We start from the raw sequence: 18,964 nt of genomic DNA on the forward strand, positions 1-18,964 counted from the left end.
GCCATTTTCACCTTATTATTTGCACTTTGACATCTTCCATCTGCTTGAAAATCTGTCAACATCACTAGATAACATAAAAGGTGCAAAAACGGATCCACTTAAACTAGAGACCTGTGATCTTACTGCCAATCATCAGCAAGGTCATGGAATCCATCATCGCAGTTGAGATGACATCTTTCCTTTTCTCCAACAACCTCATCTCAGATCACCTATTTGGTTTGAAACCATTTCACTCCACCTTGGACATGCTGCTTCTACTCACCCAACAATGGATGGAGGCCATTAATGTCAGACATGAGATCAGGGCCGTCTCTCTGGACACAACTCGTGTTTTTGATCCAGTCTGGCATCTTGCCTTGCTCTCCAGACTCTCTGCCTATCCCTATGGCATCCGAGGCCGATTCCACACATGGCTTCCTGACTTCCTCTACTCTTGTAGCCAACATGTGGCTCTCAACGGAATCATTTAATCTTCTCTCCCTGTCAACGCTGAAGTAGCCTAACGCAGTGTTCTAGGCCCAGTTCTATTCCTGATCTTCATCAATGATCTTTCTAACTCTCTGGAAAATCCTTTATCTATTTGCTGATGACTCCACCCTCTGCCGTGACATCCCTCATCCTTCAGAGAGGCAGGCTGCAGTCTCTTCCCTTTCTTCAGACCTTGAAAAAAAATCACAAGCTTGTCAAACACTTGGAATATGTCTTTCAATCCAGACAAATCTCACACTCTCACCATCTCTGTCCGAAAAGACCATCTGGAGAACCCGCTGATCGACTTTCTTAACAATCCTCTTGAGGAGGTTCAGTCAATCAAACTACTGGATCTCACTATCTGCCATGATCTGTCTTGTCTTGACCAAACCACATTTCAATTTGGCCTCCAAAGTCAGCTGCCTACTGGGTATCATCTGTCCTTGGCACACCTGAACTCCTACCTAACTACAGTACAAGGCTGTCATTTGCAGCTTAATGGAGTACTGCTCTCCCTTCTCAGATGGCTCCCCTGCCTCACATATTGCTCAGCTTGACACCATGGAAACCAAGACTTACAAGATCATTGGAATCAACCGCGATGAAGCTGTGTCCATGGGCCTATCACGACACCATCACAGGCAGTTGACCATCACAGGCTGTTTCTTACACCAACATATACAGACAGAGTGGTTTCTCTGTCTTCCGCCGCCTCCTTTCTGGTCTGGTAACCTCTGCTCTTTCCATGCCCCCCCTCTCATCCCCACCCTCCCAGGTCTCTGCAGGGCTCACACAGTTCACCATCAACCCTCTTCTGGTGAAACTACATAAATCTCCGATCACTGCTCGCATTCACTCATTTGTTCCTCTTTTCCCCCACATGTGGAACCAAATTCCACATTCTCTTCATTCTCATTCTTCCATACAGGTTGTAAAGACAGCTGTTCCCTACCATCTCAGATCGTCCCCAATCAAAAACCATGATCTTTTCTACCCTCGTTAACCCATCCCTCCCCCCACCCTCCAACTCCACTGCAATCCCTCCTTCCAAATTTTCAGTTTTCCTCCCTGAGAGTTTCCTTCTACTGTATATCCATCTTGTCAATGCCATGCATCCTTCACCACCTCATTCCTCCCCAAACCCATTGTTTGTCGAAGTCTGCCTCTATCTTGTAATGTTTGTGCGTCCCCCTCTCTCTCTACTATTCCTTTTGTCCTTTTGAAAATATAGATTAGCTTGACATAATACTCAGGTGAGGTTAATAACATATTTTAATAGTACACGACTCGGGGTGAAATTGCGCAGGTGTTCACTGCAAGAGGAAGAAGGTGGTGCTACTATAACAGTTTCCAAAGTAACTGTAACCATTTGACAGCTCCTTGAACTTTATCTTACAGGTACGTGGGAGAGATGTGGAATCACCGCTGTGCCAGTATTACTTTCACTATGATTGGTAAGATAACTTTTCAAAGGTAATTATAAAAATTCCTGCGAGAATTACAATATAAATAGTTTCGAATCTTAAAAAAAAAAAATTGTTTTGAAATGTTTGCATTGAACTGTCATCGAACATTCGAAGTAGCGCCAGTTTGAAAAAAAAACCCAACACACCCAACACGTAATGTCGGCCTGACGTCGGTAAATAAATAAAATATATGAGGTTTTATCCATTGCACGAAATTGAATAATTATCCCTCTGAAGGATGTTAAGCTGGTCGTCCTGTCTGCGAGCATTGGTTGGTGGATGTTAAAGATCTCACGGTGTCCTTAATCGTGAAGAGTAGGCAAGTTATCGCCGGCACCATAAACACACGTGATAAAAAACATGACCGAAACTCCAACAGCGGCGTAGCCGGGCTTGTAAAATATTATAAACCACAAACACACAAGATTAGCTTTTTAAACAGTCGCTAATGCTGTTTATAACATTAAACAAAGAAATTTGGAGGAATCCCGAGATCCGTGAGGTACGTTTACTTTCAGAACTGAGGGAAGATCTACTATAATCTATATACCCCACAAGGTTTGGGTACGTACCGTTTTGTTGGAAGATCCGTAACGTCTATGCTTTCAATATTTGATGGTCATTTTAACAATGTTTGTTTGTTTTTCACACTGAATGAAAGACGTAAAGATAGAGATGGTGATTGTGATATATGACAGGTTCAACGATATGTTCAGTCTGAACGACATATAAATCAAAATGGCGGAGTGTGGAGAGTCAGCCGCGTACGCCGTCATGACATCAAACGTAATCACATCACCCTGTCATGTGACCATATCCTCAGCTATGATTGGTATACGTTTGAGGGGGACATACATAAGGACGGACAAACACTGTTCTGGACGGCTATGTCAGATGGGCTACGCCATAAAAATTATACAGGCGGAGGTGCTCCAATGGTAAAATTTAGTGTCAATTGGACAAACGGTTGCCGAGAAAATTATTTTTTAAATTGAAGATACGTACACCAAATGTACTGTAATGAATTATGGATAGAGGAATATTTAGAGCCAGGTAGATCTGCATAGGTAGGTGCTCGACTGTCGTGATAGGGAATCTACCTGTAATAAGTTCTGTGTAGCCCGAATGTCGGCTTAAGTTCTATCTGTGTCCCCGCCATGAGGGGGCGGGGCATGCTAATTAGTGCAGGGATTATGGGTAAAATTCCCTCATGTGTCGTTCCCTCTGTGAGCAACCCAGTGTCCCTTATGGCAACGCACTCATATACATTAGATAGATCCATTAGTGCACACATTAAGTAATTCACTTCCGTCACAATAAGACTTACAGGAAGACCAGGCAGGAAGCCAGATCGGGGCACCGCCGATGGGGCCGCAGCCAGCCACATCACCAGCTGGCATAGCAACAAACATCGTGCAACAGGCTGGAGCCACGCCCAGGGAACGTGTGAATGGCTGGGGTAAGAGGCTGGCACTGATTGGTGAAAGCAAGGGGGAAGGAAGCAGCACACTGATTGGCCACTGACCGTTGACACCTCGGCCAATCAGTGCGGAAGGTGCGAACACTCAGCCAATCAGTGCGGAAGGCGCAAAACCACTACTTAAAAGCAGGTCGCTGATTAGAGGGCAAGGGGTGGTGACGTCAGAAGGCGGGAAAGACCACAAAGAAGTGAGGGACTGGTTGGTGGAGGAAGAGAGCTGACGTCACACCGCGGGTGACAAAACGACTCGCTCGCGGGCATTCTAGGTCGTCTTCCCTGGGCGGGCTCTTGGTGCTTGGGCTTGGTCTTGTCTTGGTGCTCTTGGTCTTGGTGCTCTTGGTCTTGGTGCTCTTGGTGCTTGGAGCGAGGCTTGGTGCTACGAGCAAACGGGACCTCGCGTGCGACCGACGAGCAGACGAGCGAGGCATGCCGCTGAGCAGACGAGACCGGGGCGAGCGGGTGGCTCGGGCCTGGCAGCGGGTGAGCGGTGGCACATCGAGGCTTTTCTTCGCGCCAACCAGAGCTGCGTCGGACGACGTGCTCGAACATCGACCCGACGCTACACTGCCAGACAGATAAGCTCACATTCACAAATACATGACGGGACATTTATTTTATTCATTCTCCATTTGTCTCGTATTTGAAATCTGTGTTGGGGACGTCCCAATTTAGAATTAGTTCTTCCGTCGCATTTCGTTATATCGGGTTCCGTAATAAATCTTTCTTTCTTGTACATTTTACCTCCCGTGTTCGTGAGAGATTAATTTGCAGGGTTGAAGACTGCCGGTGAGATCGCTACAGGTTCGCCGCTTCTTCCTCTTCCTTCTTCCTCCCGTGCTTGCATAGTCAAAATCCGTAATTGATCGTCGCCTCCATTAAAGTTTGTTTGGCCATCCGTGAGCCCACAGTATTAACCGAGGGCATTCGCGCGATAGTACATAAGTGAATGCCTAACCCTGCTTTTCGCTTCGCGAACGAAGGGTAATAAACCAGTGTCTCAATGCAATCACTTCACTTCCATTCAATCCATGTCCGATAACACCTGTCATTCAAACAAATTACCAGAATTCTTCTTCGTTCGTATACAGCACAAGGCTATGGGCTGAGAGCGTGACTGCGGCTGATGCAATCAATGCCTCTACTGGTTGGAGCAGCAATTTGTAATTTGTTCAGGGTGCCGGCTATAGCTCGCCTACTCTTCGCGAAGGACACTGTGGGACCTTTAACGTCCACGAACAGATACCGATAGATGGCACGTCCGTTTTACGTCCATTTGATGGATGGCACACACACAATGATCAATCACCCTGCCTCTGAAACACCGGGACGACAGTTAAAGCTCGGTCGGGATTCGAACCCAGGCTGAGCTTAAGGCCCCCAGCTTGCTATATCTCAAGTCGGGAATTTGGCGAGTTTGGCCCACAATGACCAACTCTTTACAGCATGCTCCGAGATGCAGCACCCCTCCACCCCCCCCCCCCCCCCCCCCCCCACCTCTGCCTGGCACTGCAGTGGAACAGGAATCTTAGTCGGATCCGATTCCATGTGGGACGAAATTCAGGACAGGATAGATCAGATGGGAGCGATGGGCCATGTGATCTCCAACGTAGTAGATTTGTCATTGTCACGGGAATTAACGTTGTGGATGGGGTTGCGGACTGCAGGGTAACAGGTCAGAAAAACAGGTAAGGACACAGGTAAGATCTTTGTGCTGCAGGGAGAGCATTTCCAGGCCTGATTGTGAAAGTTCCATGATCAAGCATCAAGCAAAGCGGGGTGAAGGTGGGGAAAAAGGGGGCAACGGGTGGAGAATTAAGGATGGGCAAAGGGGGAATGGGGAAGAAGAAGGGGGAATGGGGGAGAGGAGGGAAGGGGAACATCAAAATGGTCTGGGAAACGGAAAGCGCTGGTGTTACTTCAGCTGGTTCTCGTTATCAAGACCTCTGACGCCTCACAAAAGAACTTGATGCGACAGGAACTTCCTGCTTCCAGCAAAGGGAAACGTTTTCTGGGAAATCCCGAAAGACAAGACATCCTCCCTAAGGTGCCGTACGATCTGCTTTATGGATTTCAGATGTGATTCCTGCTTCCTGCGCAGCAAAACTTGCATCATGGAATAGACATTCTCGAGAGAGCCGTCATTTTAAAGAATGACTCTTCTGTGGAGGCTCCCACAGGAAATAAATACATTACGTGACGTGATGACGTCACACGTAATTGATGCGGCGTGTCATCACACGTCATACAATTCATGACGTGCCTGAACTCAGAGGCCTGGGTTTTTACTTTGCATTTTCAAAGGGATAAATTTTATGACTTGGGATACTTTGTACATTATTTAAATGGTTAAACAATTTTTCTACATTTTCTTACGGTGATAAAATGCGGTTATGTGATGTTTGGGCCAGGACACCTTGGTACATGTCTGCATTACTCCGTCATGGTGTGATCGACGTGTTCAAACATCGACACTCACATGTACTTCCTATCCAAACCCGCAGTGAGAGTCCAGTGGCGCGCTCACCACTCATCAGTGTCTTTTCTGAGTCCATACAGTTATAGTGTATATTTGTTTAATTTTCACCTTTACAATGCGAAAACGAAAGTGTAAATTCACTGCGGAACGAAAGACGAAATTCCCGTGTTTGCGAGGTGGTCGAGAAGAATGGGAAGGGGAACGCTTTGCATGTAGCTGGTAGTGGTACGTAAGTCTCTGTGGCAAATAAAGATGCTTTTGATTTTTGCTTTTGCAATCTCATGTGGAGTCAGATAAGCACAGGGAAGTAGTTTGAGGAGAGAGCTTATCATCCTCATTCACAAAAATCTGAAGGACTGGTGAAAGGAAAGGTGTCACTACATCTAAAGGTAAATTGAAATTTAATTAATTATAGTCCGTGGGCTGAGTAGGGTTTACATTCACCCCCCCCCCCCCCCCCCCCACAACTTAACTTCCCGGGTATGTCCATGTACCCCCCACCCTAGGGGTTAGGAAAAACCATGTTAACAGAAAAAAAACTCATTCCCTCATAGTTTGACATCTGGTGACCTCATTAGTGATCTCATTTGCATATAACACATATCATTGTAAAGAGTGTCCCAGGACAAACATTTTGAGGGGTCATATGCAACCATAGGATGACGAAGTAAAAGGTTATGGCCATTTGAATTTCGCCTACCCCTAATTTTCGGAAATCACTGACACAGGGGGGGGGGGGGGGTAACATCAAAATATGCGTGGGAGGTACCTTGGGAATGAGTTTTTTTCTGTTAACATGGTTTTTCCTAACCCCTAAGGTGGGGGGTACATGGACATACCCGGGAAGTTAAGTTGTGGGGGGGGGGGGGGGGGTGCATGTAAACTCTACTCAGCCCACGGACTATTATAACATTGATTTTTGAGGCCATAACACATTAATACAACATGAGTTGGTTGGGTTGCCTGCGGGAATTAATTGCAATATGTATTGAATTAAAGTTAAGTCGATGTCAGGCCGACACCGTTCCACTTCATACTGTAGTCAGGTTCACTATGTTAACAAATATAATTTCGTTAAAAATTTTGGTAGATTAGCAAAACTATACATTTTTGGAATATTCAGAGCATGAGGAATCCAAAAATTAATGTTTACATTTGCGTAGACACCTTTGCGAAAATGACACTCAAGACAGTGATGAAGATCATCAGGTTCACTATGTTAACAAATAGAATTTCGTTCAAAATTTTGGGATTAGCAAACCTGTACATTTTTGGAATCTTCAGAGCATGGAGAATCTGAAAATCAATGTTGGCATTTGCACAGACACCTGCATGGCCGCCATTTTGGATTTTGAAAATGGCCGCCATAAAATACATATTTTGCGCGATCTCGGCTTCTAGTCAACCTAGAGACTTAATTAAATATGCTAATCCTATGTTTTCTGGGTCAAGGAATCCAATAAAGGCCTCAAAATAGTGCTCAGGGTTATAGAAAAGCAACAAACAAAGGTAATTGAAAACCATTGTCTTTATATTTGTGATATAACTGTATTACATAATACATGATATTGCAAGTCCTTTGAAGTTATAGGTTGTTATAGGAAGTTATAGGTAGTATCAGATTGAACTATAAGTCCTATACACAGGATCTACGAGGTCTATACCGTTCAGGAATATGCTTTTACAGATCTTCATCACTGTCCTGAGTGTCATTTTCGCAAAGGTGTCTACGCAAATGTAAACATTAATTTTTGGATTCCTCATGCTCTGGATATTCCAAAAATGTATAGTTTTGCTAATCTACCAAAATTTTGAACGAAAAAACATAGTGAACCTGACTACTGTGTATGTTCGTGAATATACGGCGAGCGGTTCGAGTTACACTTTCCATGTATATACATTATACAGGGAGAGACAGAAATAGTTCTTTTTAACACTCGTGTAAAGGTAATAAAATGTTGTATTTCAAAACAAATTTTTACAAGAAAGTGAAGTACATAACATACTATTTATTTGTGGAAAAGAACATCTAGGCTAGGAGATGCGCACCATTTCGTCTGACACATTCCTCCAATCTTAGTCGCCAATTATTCATGACGTTCTGCAACATGGCCACGTCAACATCATTGATTTCGCATCTGATGTTTTCCTTAAGTTCATGAAGAGTTTGTGGACGGTTAACATATGCTTTGTCCTTCAGATATGACCACAATAAATAATCACATGCAGTTAAATCGGGTGACCTCGCTGGCCATGGAATATCGCCGTTTCTGGAAATGAAATGCTTTGTAAAGAGCGCCCTTACAATAGTCATGGACACTCTGGCGGCGTGGGAGGTTGCACCATCTTGCTGAAACCACGTCATTGGGCTCACTTCTGCAAATCTGTTTAATACTTTGGAGAGAAAGTTAGAAACCATATCGGTATATCGAGCTGCAGTAACAGTGACGGCATTTCCGTTATCGTTCTCAAAGAAGTAAAGCCCTATGATGCCGAACGACGAAAGTGCACACTACACTGTGACTTTGGGACTGTATAATGGTTTCGTGTGCATTTCTCTTGGGTTTTCGGCTGCCCAAAAACGAGTATTTTGCTTGTTGACATAGCCACACAGATGAAAATGTGCTTCATCAGACATGAACAAATTGTTAGCAATGTTTTGGTTTTCATTTCCATCCATAAATGAAAGCATTCCCTCACAAAAGTTATTGCAGGCAATCTCATCATCTTGGCTTAATTCCTGGACAGTTTGAATTTTATAGGGATAAAAGTTTCAATCCTTATTTAATATGTGGTGAAGTGACGTGTGAGAAATTATTGTTATTAATTTTGGGTAGGGGGATATATAGATCCAGGTAGATCTGCATAGGTATCATGCTCCGACTGTCGTGAAGAAGAAGAACCATCTCGATGTAAATAAGTCAGGGACCTGTCCAGCCCGAATGTCAGATTAAGCTTGTGTCAGTCCCTGCCACGAGGGGGCGTGGCTTGTTAACTAGAATTAGGGTATAAGGATAAGATTCCATTGTACGTCAGCCCCTCTGTGATCATTCTGGTGTCCCGTATGGCAATGCATTCATATACATTAGTTAGGTCCATTAGCGCAAAAACACGAATTAACTTCCCTCTCATAATAAAACCTGACTGGAGGAACAGACAGGAAGCGACCGCGCACTACTGCGGCATGGAAGACAGACATCGCACAGGTATGTCAAAACCACGCCCAGGAAGGCTCGTGACTGGCCGGGGGGGGGGGGGGGGGGTAGGGAGGGAGCAACAACCAGGTCGCCGATTGGAAAGTAAGGAAGGGGAAGGACATGCCACACCGATTGGCCACCGACCGATGACACCAACACCAAAGGCGTGAGGCGCTCGGCCAATCAGTGAGGAGGGTGCGAAAGAACCACAAGAAGCAACGCGCTGATTGGAGAAGAGCCGGCGACGTGCAGAGGGCGCGAAAGACGTCCAAGAAGTGTGGCACTGATTGAAAGGGAAGCGTGAGTGACGTCAGACAAGGTCTGAAAAAAGTAAGCGGCGACGGACATTTTCACTCTTCCTTCGTCTCTCTTCGCCCCTTCGCCTCTTTCCCATGTGGATCTTTGCCTGTTGAGCGCCGACGATCATCCTCCCCTGTTGTTCTGGCTCCTAGTGCCTGTTAACGAGTGCTGTGGCGTGGGACGGACCGTGCAGAGAGACCGGTGTTTGCGCCAACGACCGAGCGGTTCGTGCCGACCGAAGCTGCATCGGGCGACGCGCTCGGAGCCTGACCATCCTTGACGAAGACACGCACATCCAGACACATAAGACGCATCACACCAACACAACAATTTATTTTATTACCCTTCCCATTTGTCCTGTTGTTGAAGTCTGTGAGTGGGATCCCAACCTAGGTTTAGTTTTTACTGTTGCGTTCTTTGTTATCGGGTTCTGAATAATAAATCGTTTCTTTTTGTACATAATTCCGTTTTCCTTCGTGAGTTACCTCTCGCCGCTTCTTCTTTCCTTCTTCCTCCCGTGCATAGAGTGAAATCCGCCATTGAACCGAATGCCTCAAGTAAGCTCGATTGCTATCCGTGATTTCCCGGTCTTAACCGGGAGGGAGTTGCGCGACATTATTAAGGCTGACGCATGCTTTCGGCTGGAGCGATGCGGACTTCTCAAAACCGACTCCTTTACTGTATATCCCCTTGTGCCGTTCTTACAGATTTGGGTGCTCCTGGTGGTTTCTCTTTTAAAGTTGAACCGGTCCTCTCAAACTTCTGAACTCATAACTTGATAGCACGAACAGACGGCACATTTCCATGACATTGAACATTGAAATGGAGTTTGAATTGACGTTGTGCAGCAGTCGCACGATCATTACCCTCGCCAGAGGAGAGGGTATTGCATTTGAGTCCATTTGTTTGTTTGTCGGTTTGTCCGCACGGAATAAATATGATTTTCTCTGCAACCGTTGGTCCGATTGAGAGGAAATTTTCACAATAGGTGCAACTGCACATGTAGAATTTTTTAATGATAAGTATGACGTCATAGGTCACGTGGTTCGGCCGCCATCTTGGAAAAATCGAAAAACTTTGCTCCTCTCTATCTCGGAAAGCGCTGAATAGAAAAAATTGAGACATGGCTCATTGTAAAGAACTCTCCATGGGGAATAAAATATGTTAATGATGATGTCATAGGTGCCTCCATTATGACGTCATAATTCGACGAGTACAAAACTTCATCCAATCAAGATGAAATTTCTTGAGCGCCATGTCGGCATAAACTGGTGGAGAAAAACAAAAAGATGACGTCATCGACCACGTGGTTCGGCCACCATCTTGGAAAAACCGAAAAACTTTGCACCTCGATATCTCCGAAAGCGCTGAATAGAAAAAAAATGAGATGGCTTATTGTGAGGAACTCTCCTTGGGGAATAAAATATGTTAATGATGATGTCATAAGTGCCTCCATGATGACGTCATAATTCTATAAGTACAAAACTTCGTCCAATCAAGATGAAATTTCTTGAGCATAATCTAGGAATAAATTAGTTTAGAAAAAAAAATGATGACGTCATCGGTCACGTGGTTCGGCCGCCATATTTGTTTTAACACAAAAGCCTTAAAAACCACTGAAAATACATCCTGGCGAGGGTTTGCAATCTCTTATTGCTCTTTTTCTTGTTATTCTTGTAAAAAGCTTTGATCGCGAAAGTGCGTTCGCACCGGACCAGTTCTACATGGTCACTCAAGTGTTCTGCCTGCAAAAAATAAAACTAAAGCAGTAAAAATTAAAAAGAATAAAAATGCATGTTATGTACTTCAATATCATGAATTAATTTATTTTGAAATACAATTTTTTATTTCCTTCAAACAAATTTCAAAAAGGACCATATTTCTGGCTCACCCTCCATTTATTTTTGACACACTACGGAGTACGGAAGAACCTGGTCCGAGCTTCTGCCCAAGCCTAAGATTTGATCTGTTCTTAAGCGCCATAATGGCACATGTCGTGGCAGTGCAAGGGAGAGGATTTTTTTTTCTTTACCAGCAAGAAGTACGACGATGAGTTTTTCAAGTCATCAGGCACTTCATGTGTACTTGCAGAAGGGCGACATCAGAGGCAGCTAAACGAGGCAATTATTTAAATAAAAAAATTCCTGTAAAAAGTTATTAGATATGTATGATGTGCTGAAGTATAGACAGTAAAGACCATTAATTACACATGGTTCCCAAATGGTGGGCCATGGTCATTCAGGAAAAAATGAGACCGAAAGTCTAAGAGCGGCATAGCCGGGCTTGTAAAATATTATAAACCAAAAACACACATGATTAGCTTGTTAAACAGTCGCTAATGCTGTTTATAACATTGAACAAATAAATTTGGAGGAATCCAGACATCCGTGAGGTAAGTTTTACTTGCAGAAGTGAGCGAAGATCTACTGTAATCTATGTACCCCACAGCGTTGGGTACGTACCTTATTGTTGGAAGATCCGTAACGCCGATGCTTTCGATATTTGAAGGTCATTCTAACAATTGGTTTGTTTGTGTTTCACACTGAATGAAATACGTAAAGGTAGAGCATAGCGATTGTGATATATGACAGGTTTGACGATATGTTCGGACTGAACGGCATATAAATCAAAATGGCGGAGTGTGGCGTCAGCCGTTGTGCGCCGTAATGACATCAGACGTAATCACATCACCCTGTCATGTGACCAGATTCTCAGCTCTGATTGGTATACGTTTGAGGAGACATACATACAGACGGACAAACATTGTTCTGGACGGCTTTGCCCTATGAGCTACGCAGTGAAAAGATGTCGCCCTTTCTTGGACCTTTCTGAGTATCTAGGTCTGAGAACATTGTCCCAAAAGGCTAAATAAAGTCCATATCGTGACCTCTCACAATTCCAAGACGTCTATTGTGTCCTCCGACTGGGGATCAATTAAATGCATCGTTATTCAGAGGTTCCTTTCGTCAAGCAGCGGCTCCTGTGAACTTTTCAAAGCGTTCTTTAACCCATTAGTGATGACGTAGTATGACGTAATGAAGTAACCACGCTGCCGCGCTGCGTCGCAATTCGCACAATGAGTGGAGCGTTCTCACATGAGAAGCAGACAGAAAGCATCAAAGATTTAAAGATTTAAAGCCATTTAGGTCGCAGTTTAAATCCGACAATAGACGTAATATTCGCCATGACGTCATCTAAGTGAAGCTTTCAGCAAACGCACGCATCAGATGGGGCTTTGAAGTTTTAAAAGAGTGCTGGCTTTGTCAAGATGATGATAAATGACTCATTTCATTACTGCCAATGGCATGAAGAAACATAATTGGTTTCAAAGCACAGATTGATTAAAAAAAAAATCTTTAAAAGTTTACCGAATCATCACATTTCAGGGAAACTTTACATTTCCTGAACTCACAATCCCCTTAATTACAAAAACATCACGGGGTTGTAAATAGGTACGGAGTTTGATGGATACATTGAATTGATGATGACATCATGCTTGCAGTTATTATATTGTTCATTTATATTTATGTTGGAAGCAACCTTTGAGGTTGGTGATCAAAAGCCATTGCCGATACCTATGTGGTTCCAGTATAGGATTCTTTGCTCTTTCAGGTAATTCATATTTTCAACTTTTCTATTTGTCTACGTTGTATCGGACTCAGAGGTGAATGTAAAAATAACATGGGGATCACAAAAACTCTATAAAATCGATGTTACACACACACACACACACACACACACACACACACACACACACACACACACACACACACACACACACACACACACACACACACACACACACACACACACACGTGTGAACATGCAACACGTCACAGACACTTCCCAGGACCCTGTGAACACATAGTCACGTGAGGCCTTCCAGGTACTGGAAGGCACGTACATGGCCAAACATAAACTAAATGACGCCCCAGGGAAAGGTCGTCATCGGCGGCGCCTCTCCGATTGTTCAATTATTGATAACGTTATGAAGGGGTAGCGAGGACATGCAGTGGTGAGGGGTAGCGAGGGCATGCAGTGGTGAGGGGTAGCGAGGCAATGCAGTGGTGAGGGGTAGCGAGGAAATGCAATGGTGAGGGGTAGCGAGGGCATGCAGTGGTGAGGGGTAGCGAGGAAATGCAGTGGTGAGGGGTAGCGAGGGCATGCAGTGGTGAGGAGTAGCGAGGGCATGCAGTGGTGAGGAGTAGCGAGGGCATGCAGTGGTGAGGGGTAGCGAGGGCATGCAGTGGTGAGGGGTAACGAGGAAATGCAATGGTGAGGGGTAGCGAGGGCATGCAGTGGTGAGGGGTAGCGAGGACATGCAGTGGTGAGGGGTAGCGAGGAAATGCAGTGGTGAGGAGTATCGAGGGCATGCAGTGGTGAGGGGTAGCGAGGGCATGCAGTGGTGAGGGGTAGCGAGGAAATGCAGTGGTGAGGGGGTAGCAAGGCCAGTCAGTGGTAAGGGGATAGTGAGAGCAGGCAGTGGTGAGGGGGTAGTGAGAGCAGGCAGTGGTGAGGAGCAGTTGGGGCAGACTGTGATGAAGAGGTAGTGAAGGCATGCAGTGATTGGGTCCAGATGTTTAAGATAATGAAGGATATAGTTCAATAGACAAAATAAGTTCGGAAGAGTTCTTCAGCAGATTAGAAAGCGAAAGGACCAGAGGCCAGAGCCTGAGAGTAAAGAAGAGGTGAGTTAGGATGATATTAAGGTCTTTCACTCAGAGAGTAGTTAAAGTGTGGAACGGTCTCCTTAGAAAGGTAGTGGCAGCAGAAACAGGAGATAGGTTCAAATTGGAAGTAAATAGGTACCTAGAAGCATTGGAGATAGAGGGGTACAGGGATATTGTCAGGACTTGTAGGTAGCTCGAGTGTGGATGGGTGATGTACACCTGTGCTGAGTGTGATGTCTTTGAGAGGGTCTCGTTACTCTCGCCAAGGGATAGTGCTAGTGCATGCTTGGTGTTGTGTATTATTCACCCTAAAAACACCTTAACCTCCCTCCCCATGCCCAAAAAAATGTTTTAATATTTATCTTAGCTACATTCCCCTCACCAGCATCTCCCATAATAAAAATTGAGTTTGTAGCTTGACGGATTTATTTAATTAGTACACCTGTTACCAACGGGGGTGGCAGGAAGGGTCGTTCCTCTTTGGGGTATATAAATTACAGTAGATCTACGGTCGGGCATCATGACCTTCGGGTGTGTGTTCAGTTACCAAGTTTCTTGTGGAGCACTTGCCAAGTGGCTTAACCATTCGAGCAAGCACTCCATTCAAAACCGTTGATAAGGAACGGCTGGCTTGGCAAGCGCTAGTTAGCTGCTTGGTAACTGAACACACCCAAGGTTTCTTACCTTTTAGTTTAGTGCTAAATACCAGTAGCGACTGTTTCAAAAAAGGCCACCACGAAAAACGCCACATTAGCGGCAGGAAGGGTCATGTTGTTAACCCTTGCGGGGGATATAGATTACAGTAGATTTTTGTACTGTTCCATAAATAAAAGTTGCCTCACGGATGTCATGTCAGGATTCCTCCAAATTCCTTTCAGTTTAGTGTTAAACAGCATTAGTGACTGTTTAGGTAAACATAGTTGTTAGTGGTTTATAATATTTTTCCTTCTGGTAGAGGGTTGAGGAGATATTACTTGTATTAATTTTGTTTTGCAATAACATTAGTATTGTTGCGGAAATGAGGACTGTATTTTTTTTTGATTGTGTGTATTATTATTATTGTTTATTCTGCGCCTCCTGCCTCCGGAGCTGTGTAAAGGTCAAAGGGCGTCCCATAATTAGTCCATAAAGCATCCACACAACAGCTAATCATAGAATACCCCTGTTCGATAGCTTATATCTTATTATGTGTTTTAGGGTAAGGCTGTGTCTCCCATTAATTGAAATACTCCATTGCACCAGTGAAAGAGAAAGATTCCCTTCATTCCCACTCCCAAAACTTCCATTCCCCCTTTTCGTCAATTGCCAACTGCATTTTGGGTGGTTTTCTCTTCATCCGCCATTGACCACGAGGCAGGGTTGGGGAAGAAAGGCGGGTCCCCACCTCGTCATAGAGGGGAGGAGTGAGTCAGCCCCACTCAACCAACCACGAACAAGGGGTTGGACTTGGAGAGGGTGTGGAAAGAAAGATCGAGGAGATTCGCGAAGGTTGAGGGGTGGGGCCTATATAACCTGCAGGCAGGGCGTTCCCAAGGCAGAAGAGAGATGAGCCTTTACCGAGAGACGAGAGGGAGTCCAAGGAGTTGAGTCCAACCAAGAAGTCCAGAGTTGAACTGCAGCTCGAGCCACCGCAACTGCATTTGCTGCAGCTGGAGCCACCGAAACTGCAGCCACAGCAGCGTGAGGCCTGGACGGCAGTTTGGAGCAGGGCCGCGGAGGAGCGGCGGCTGCCCAACGAGTCAATCGTGCTGAAGGACCAGTGGACCTCCCTATCCCGCCAGCCATCCATCTCCCGCCAGTCCTATCATCATTCCCCGAGTGAGTCTGTCCTTGTTTGTTCTGTCCCTGGGTTAATTAAGACTGTAGGTAAGCTAGCGTTGCACTGTGTATCTAATCTCGTCTGTAAATAAACGTGACTGCTTTCTTCCTACTTATATGTGTAAATAATAAATCCAATTCCTCTTCTGTACGTCTTCTTCCTCTTTGTATTCGGTCGCTTTAGAGTTTTCCCGATTGAATAGCGGTGGCGCGATCCGGCCAAAGTTTGGGGCAAATCGGGTATTAGTCGGGGATTAACTGTTCGGTCGCGGTTACACCACCGCTCGGTCAAAATAACATCTTTAACCGCGTCCGTAACAGTATAATACTTTTGTTATTAGAAGCATCCTTGGAAAAACTCCACGATAAAACTATCTTAACACTGATATACACCTCAACACACAACCCCATTAGTGGGGAAACCCCCTTGGGATGTGGGGCAAAGGAATTCGCTACAACCTTCATTGTGTGACCCTTAGTCCTCCTGTCAAGTTCGGTTGAGATTGGATAAGTAACGACCGAATGTATTGTGGTCAAAAATCATCAGGCAGATAGACAGACACAGACAGACAGAAGCCAAATTGTGCATTTTAGTATGATCTGGTGTTGGTGTAGCGCAGGCATGGTGGACCAAATGTCCACATCCTGCATCAAATTTCCTTGTTAAATCTTCGTGGCATGTACACCTTAAACCCGGCGCTCACCCTCCCCCGGAGCTTGAGGCATACACATTGGTCGCCTGCCCCTAAATCCGGTGCTTGGCACTACATGACGTCACATGTGCTTCAGGCACTTGTAGACACACATATAATGTCGTTTGCGCTTCACAGACAGACAGACCTGTGCATGTATATGACGTCACATGCAGTTTTACAGACACTCGTGGGCATGTAAAAGACATGAAATGCGTTTCACAGGCACTTGTGGGCACGTATACGACGACGTCACATCACTATATGACGTCACAATCCGCCATTAAATTATCAGATCTTGCAATCCATCGCGATCCACCAACTTCTAAAATATTGTTTCTTGTGCTTTAAAGTTTGGAAGTTAATTTTTTGAAATAATCTAATTTATTGTCTCGAAACAAAAATTGTGGAATGTAAAAATCATTTTAAAATGTTAGTCAGAGAGTTACGCTATTGTTAGGAATCTGTGTCTATGGTGCTCTGTCTGAATGAAGACGTTTGGTTTTGCCAAAGCAAAAGGTGGTTTACCATTGCCTTCCCAGTGATTGGGCAGGAATTTGTAATTTACTCGGTGCCGGCGATAACTCACCTACTCTTCACTAAAGACATCAATGCATCGTTAACGTCCACCACCATCCAGTGCTGGCAGACCGGTCCTCCGGCTTAATGGTCATCTGAAGGACAGCCCACTTTGTGACGAAACCAATCCGGCAGTTTATAGTCGGGTCGGGAATCGAACCCAGACTGGACACTCGAAAGGTTAATGTGTTACCTCTGCGCCATCCTGTCAAATGAATGTTGGTACCACCAATTCGAAAATTGGAAGCATATTGAATGTGAAGCGACTTGAGAACAAATGGTGTTACGACCAAAGGTCTTACCACAAAAATCCACTCCAGAGCGCCCCCTGGTGATGTAAAGTCATCATTATGTCCATCTCAGGTCCCAAATGAATCCTAACCCTAACAACCCTAACCCTAACCCTACCCGTAACAACCCTAACCCTAACCCTAACCCTAACAGCCATAACCCTAAGCCTAACCCTAACAACCCTAACCCTAACCCTAACCCTAACAACCCTAACCCTAAGCCTAACCCTAACCCTAACCCTAACCCTAACAACCCTAACCCTAACCCTAACCCTAACCCTAACCCTAACAACCCTAACCCTAACAACCCTAACCTCCACATATCTGGACGGAGACACATCATGACTACAAAAAGTAATGTCGTTTCAATCATCATCACTCTGCGGACACATTCAGCAAATCATGATGGGTAGGCGTTCATAATAAGTGCAAATGCAGTTTATTGCAATGTTTGCACATAGCAAGGAATGTACACAAATTAAGGCCTGACGTCCAGGGGACGTCTGCAGGCCAACATGACCGGATGCGTACAAAAATTAGACGTACCATTCATGAAGTGGTCGAGGCAAAACAGGCTCTTACACAATAAATAATTAGCTAAAGAAATACAATTATTTAACAAAGCTCGTGGGGCAAATGGCTGACTGCTTCGAACGGAGAAAAGAGGTTTCACGGTGCTTTCTCAAGGAGGCAGTCCTTGAGCGTGTGATATAAAAAGGTCAGTTGTTCCCTTATGGCTTTTTCATTTCAACACAGCTGAGGTTTACGAAGCATCCGTTGGCATTGCAGTTTCTTACAAAGCAAGCGTGGCTGCTGTTTGTTTGTTGTTTTTAAAAACGAGGTGATATGAAGAATAAAACAAAAACACCAGAGCACCGATGTAAAAGAAAATATACACTGTCGGGAATGGACTAAGGAAGTCTGACACACATCGACACTGGTGTACACATCTTAAAGAGTATGCACCACGTTGAATGGAAAAGGCTCAGGGCGAGTTCATCTGGTGTTTGTATATATGTGCATGTATGTATGTATATATGAACATATATATATACATATGTATGTTCATATGTATGTACATACACACACACACACACACACATATATATGTATATATATATATATATATATATATATATATACCAATACCACCCGGAGCATAAATATTTTCTTTCAAAATCTACGTTGAGAAGTCATGTCAGTTAAAAGAATGGTATAATGAAACCATCTGGTGCTTTGCTTGAAAGTAGCTGCACCATAAAAACTACAGTATACATATTACATATATGTCTGCAAGTCGTAGTGGGCAAACTCTGTCCAGAAGATTTCCCAAAAACCTCAATCTTGTTCCGTGTGTTCAGGAGTTTCACGACTCAAATATTTGAGGAATTGACATGTGTTCTTGCTGTACAAGGTGTTGCAAGTTGAATCCAATAAATTGTTTACTCAGCATCCATGTCTGGCCTGCAGAGCTTGTACAACCTGTGCAAAGTGCCAGGAAAGGACAAGAGGGGGTGGAGATGAA

The 18,964-nt window shown here is 44.6% G+C and overlaps 1 protein-coding gene across 2 annotated transcripts in view; it reads right to left on the minus strand.

Moving 5' to 3' along the window:
* Positions 1 to 17,861: 17,861 nt before the first annotated feature.
* The window catches only part of LOC137432600 (phosphatidylinositol 3,4,5-trisphosphate-dependent Rac exchanger 2 protein), a 229,247-nt gene continuing 228,144 nt past the window's right edge, over positions 17,862 to 18,964 (minus strand). For both annotated transcript variants that reach the window (XM_068124662.2, XM_068124661.2), the window contains exon 40: positions 17,862 to 18,921. In XM_068124662.2, the coding sequence (XP_067980763.2) occupies positions 18,882 to 18,921 (40 nt within the window). In that variant the 3' untranslated portion in view covers positions 17,862 to 18,881. The remainder of the gene's footprint in view (positions 18,922 to 18,964) is intronic.

This window comes from Myxine glutinosa, chromosome 8 (assembly GCF_964187855.1).
Source record: "Myxine glutinosa chromosome 8, kmMyxGlut1.1, whole genome shotgun sequence".
Taxonomy (NCBI): domain Eukaryota; kingdom Metazoa; phylum Chordata; class Myxini; order Myxiniformes; family Myxinidae; genus Myxine; species Myxine glutinosa.